At 33.1% G+C, this 5,310-nt stretch overlaps 1 protein-coding gene across 1 annotated transcript; it reads right to left on the bottom strand.

The window, feature by feature from the left end:
• Positions 1-2,925: 2,925 nt before the first annotated feature.
• LOC143567569 (two-component response regulator ARR17-like) lies at positions 2,926-3,764 on the bottom strand. The gene is made up of 4 exons (XM_077053960.1): positions 3,602-3,764; positions 3,399-3,476; positions 3,235-3,305; positions 2,926-3,139 (listed from the first exon to the last, which is right to left on the bottom strand). The coding sequence occupies exons 2-4, from the start codon at positions 3,438-3,440 to the stop codon at positions 3,016-3,018; spliced, it is 237 nt and encodes a 78-aa protein (XP_076910075.1). The 5' UTR covers positions 3,441-3,476; positions 3,602-3,764; the 3' UTR covers positions 2,926-3,015.
• Positions 3,765-5,310: the final 1,546 nt, after the last annotated feature.

Raw genomic sequence — 5,310 nt, 5'->3', positions numbered from 1 at the left:
CAGAAAGTGATATCACTGAAACAGCTTATTTCACCCTAAGGGCGAACTTGCAATTTTTGATCCCCAAAGAATAATCATTTGAAATAATCAATCTTAAACTGCTTATTTCACTCTACAATAAGCAGATAAGCATATTATCATTTGAACACTCAACAATGCGCAAGTGCTTTTAAAAAACACAAACAGATGAGCTGTTTAGGTAAGCAGTCACAATAACATCCCCTCATTGTGACATGATAAATATAATATTCTGTAATCAATGGAATTTAATTTGAATGATTATTAACTGGTCTAAAGCATTTACTTGTTTCTTCTTTTCATTTAGTTATTTACATGTCCATACAGTGGGCTCACTGTAACTTCTGCTATCGATGCAGGATGATATGGATTTTGGTGTTGATGTACCAACCAATGCAAGTTCTTTAGAGCTCCCTCCGTTTTTAGAAGAATCATGTCGTAATAGGAAGCATAATACATTTTGTAGAAAAGATTGCTTGCTGCATGATGCAGATGACTTTTTAAGAAATGATGAATTTTATGATAGCAGGGTGGAGCATGATGCATTTAAACAGGATGGTACTAATTCTTCAGTTATTTTCTAGTGCTTTAAGCATTCATAGTTCAAAGTAACATGATTTAACATGTATCAAGGCATGTTTTATTATTCAATTCTCTGTTTTTTTCCTTTCAGAGAAACCAATCTTCTTAGATCATAATTTTGTTGATGATAACTGTGGCTTATCTTGGAAGAACTGGCCATGTGATTTGGATTCCAGTATGATGAATCATATGCGAAACAGGAACTATGATAAACCAGATTTCTCATTTGAAGGCATACGTATGCAAAAAAGAAGGTATGTCTTTAATTAATATTTTCATTTCTTATTCATTCTCTCTTACTTTTATTCCAACTTAATTCTTGACTTGTGAGTCATATCTGCAGAGCTAGAGCGAAAGCAGCGAACTGCTTCAATGATTCAGGTACCCCACCCCTCCCACTGACCCACCAACCCACAAACTCAGGTGCTCATATATTAGCCATGAATGTTGAAACTTGAAATTATAACACAACTTGAACTATCTTCAGATTTCGTAGATTTTGTAGTCATGAGTGCATAAAATGTTGACATAATAACACAAACAATGCATAAAATTCTTAACATTGACGCTGTTAAATGATGCATGTTTAGTGATGGACAAATAGGTGATACTTAATATTTTATAATAAATTCAGACCTCAAAAATGAATTATCTAATATATTTTAGTTATTCTTATTTTGAAAAAGAAAAAGAAAAAGAAAAAGAAAAAGAAAAAGAACTTCAAAGCTGACTATTTATGAAAAAGGATAAATTGTCCCCAGATTCGTCTTAGAAAGAACGTAAAGAATAGTGGTGACAATAATAATGAGAAACGGTTTCTCAACATATTCTAGGACTAGTCAGTGACTCAGTGCACCACTTTTACTATCTTTTTGTTAACCAGGATTATCTTCTTCATATAAGCACCAAGCGGAGCATGACTATGATTTTATGTCACGGTATGCAACCTCATTCGAGTTCATATGTGATATAATTTTAAATACTTTGTTAACATCAGCAATGACAGTTACCCAACTAGAAATAGAAACTATGATTTCACCGAGATGACTGATTATTCAGCCTGGCCTTCCTTTACAACACAAGACACAAGGGACTGTTTAAGGTTTATATTTAATATATAATATTTTTCAAATTTTCAAGTGCTTTTCATCTTATTTCATTTGAATGATCTTTTAACATAATTTTCATACCTACTTTTGTACAGCGAAGATTCATGCTTGTCCCATTCAGGTGACAAATTTGAAGCTACTGTATACCAATTATCTTATTATGTATATATGTACATATGTAATTGTGTTTCTTGCTAACATCTACATTTTTCAATGTAGTGTGGCGTGAAGAAACCAAAAACCCACCGTTTAAATTCACCGAAAGACAGAAACTAACAACATGTGAAGCTGATTTCAGAAGCCCTATAAATAATTTCAGTAAAAAAAATGCATTTACCGAGGAATTATGGCGTAAGGAAAGTGGCATCTACTCAAGAATGCATAACAAGATGCCAGATTTTTCAACTCCGGGAGAAGATGGGTTATTTGAAGAGCAATGCAAACTTGAGAATTCAAAACCGCGTTATGCTTCAGTGTACACATCTGAAACCAAAACGGGCTCTCCTTTCAGCCCGTTTGATTCTGATTTCAACCCGAAGTTTCATGCTGATGAGAAATCATCAGAACATGATGCCTTCAGTGGCAATCTTTTCTCAGACAAAAGCATTAATGTCAAAAGTGGAAGGCGTGAATCATCTGATAGTTTTTTAAAGGAAGAAAAAGAGTGTGCTAGCACCGGAGAGACTAAATCAGTAACTGTACCAGCTATCAGTAGCTCACTTCATCAAAGAAATAACTCATCTTCAGAAAACATGGGGCCCACCAACACCTTAGAGTCTGAAAACAACCAAGGTTATTCTGAGGAGTCAAACGTTAAAACTCCAGAAATGACCCCGGGTCCAAATGCAGCACTCTCTCCTTTACGTTCAGAAGGCGGATCTTCCTCTGTAGAGATGCCTCAGAAGGTGGGAGAATATGATGCCTCAAAAGGGTAAGTCAGTAATTTCAAATTTTATGACAATTGGTTTTAAAAATGTTTTAATATGGTTATATGCTGATGTTTCCAGATGTGCAAAGAGTACAAAAACAGCTCTCATGAGCCAAAAAGAGCTAAACTGTGAAGGACAAGATAGATCTTGCCAAGTGATGATGCTTGGAAGGTTTGTTCTTCAACTTACGTGATCAGCACTTATGAAACAGGTATATCACTTCACACGCAATTTAAACCAAACAAAACTTTTCTTGAAATAGAGTTCATAAATTGCAATCTATCAGATGTTCCAATTACATACTGCTAGAAACTGATTAAAATAAATAAAGCAATAGGTGTGTTCATAACACACATTAGCATCCTGATCAAGATCACTTATCTCCCCATGCAAAGCCTTCCCTTCATTGGCTGTGCAAACTCCATTTGACACCTCAGCTTCTTAACATCAGACTGTTTGAGCGGTTTCAGGATGAACTCTTGAGCTCCCTCTTTCAAACACCTAAACACCAACATAGTTCAAAAGAGAAGCATTAATGAGATCATTATTAAATACTTATTTCATAAAACTACATTTGTTTTTCGACGAGTGATTACTTTTCAATTCGAGTGGGGACATTCTCAGACGAGACAACAATCACAGGGATCTCCTTAATGTCACTTGATTCCTGTTGCAAATGAGTTGGGATTAAAATATTAGACAACATAGTATGTTGTGATTTTAACTTTTAAGTAAATGAGACCACATTGCATCACATTACCTTAACCTTTTTGAGTAGCTCATATCCTGTCATTCCCGGCATACAGTAATCCGTGACAACTAAGTTAATCTTCGGGACCTGCTTTCACCAAAATAAAACATAAATTTCAGTTAACAAGTTGTGAAAAAATCATAGTTATCCGTGGGGCCCGTGAGTTTTCCCTTATGCATTCTCATGGTAAAATAACAAAACATATAACTTACTTGGTTGGCATTTTTGTCTTTCCCTTGACCTAAAAGCTCCAACGCCTTTTGCCCGTTTTCAGCTGTAGTCACTGTCACAAACACAAAATGTTTTCACAATGTTCAAGTGTGTGCACTTGTTAGTATAACACAGTAGAGGTGGCAATACACAGATGATCGATTGCAGACAACTTTAAACATTAGAATTGTACTAGAATTAAATTTAAAAGTATAGTAATACATCGTCATTTGAACTAGATTGGTATAGCAGCAGGCAAAACGACCGGGTCAGGTCAAATAATGATCATTATGATCATAACAGGTTCGATTGCAAAACGAGTCGTGTTTAAATGGTTTCTTCTAGAAGGAAAAAAAAAGAAGGCCAAAGCGAATAGTCAACTTTATATTAAAAATCCACATAGATCCGGATCTAATCTAAGGCTATGGGTCACAATTGCCACACATAATTGGGCATTTTGTGATTGTGATGGGCTTGACATATTTTTGATTTTCCACTTGACAATAAAAGATTGCAAAGATACAATAATTGCATCCCAAAAATAGTTCTTTTTATTTAATTATGTTCAAATAGTTAAAAGGAACTATATAGTTATGGCAAGGATAAAAACACGTGGTTAGGCCTATGTGGGTCGTTGATAATAGATAAAGTGTCATTCCAAAATAATAATAAAAGCAAACGATTACTAAGTCTAGTTATTTTATTAAGACACGTCTATTAGTTTACCAAATAACATATAAATATTAGTTGATGTACCAATTTCAAGTGAAAAGCATCTTTATCTTTTGCTTTAACTTTAATACATATACATATAGCGTTGTCTACATCACGTTTTTACTCTCTTCTAACAAAACATTATTTACTTCTTGCGGTTTTCTATTTAAAGTGATTAATTTATTTGATGTATGAAATCGGCATGTTAACACAAAAAGAACGTGAGAAACATGAGGTGAGTGTATCATATATGGGCCTAATAATGCGGTTGCATGAGAGGTACATGTGAAGGAACGTTTTATGGGGTGGGACGATCAGAAGTTGGGTGATGATCCAATAAACAGCTACTCCCTGTCCATTTCTCACTTTTATATTTATCTTTTAAATCCAATAAAAAGCTAATCAATTTTATAATATTTTGTATTTAATGCAATTAATTTATTTTTAATTTACTTTTAAAATGAAAAATGAATAATAAAAAATAAAGTCTATCTCAATAGACCAAATAAGTAGAAAGAAAAACAGTTTATGTAATTAGTACACATAAAATATATATCTAGAAATTTAAATTAGTAAAATGTTTATATATGCCCCATCTCTTATGATGTGGTGATAAAAGTGTTGGTGTAACCTAACAAAAACCTGTGTTCGAGCCTTAAAAGAGGCAAAAGATGGAGATTAAAAAAATTAGCTGTTAAAAATTGTTTATATAATAAATGACTATGCAATTCTACATATAAAATCAATTTTATATTAAAAGACCAAAGTTGGTGGTAAAATTAAGGATGTATTTATGACGGTTGAAATACTATTTTTATAATATTTAAATATTCTTAATTTTCGACTAAAAACCGAATAAAAAATGCAGTCTTCCACTTTGTAAATCCACATCCCAGTAACAGAACATGTAAACTATAGTTTTTTAAGTACACAAACAGACCAAATGCAATGTAACGTGTAATTTTAGTATATACAATTTAAAAACAAAAAAAACATT

This window comes from Bidens hawaiensis, unplaced genomic scaffold (genome assembly GCF_021521415.1).
Source record: "Bidens hawaiensis isolate Kalapana, Puna unplaced genomic scaffold, B.hawaiensis_p1.1 tig00023430_1, whole genome shotgun sequence".
Lineage (NCBI taxonomy): Eukaryota > Viridiplantae > Streptophyta > Magnoliopsida > Asterales > Asteraceae > Bidens > Bidens hawaiensis.
This window is presented reverse-complemented; position numbering and strand designations above follow the sequence as displayed.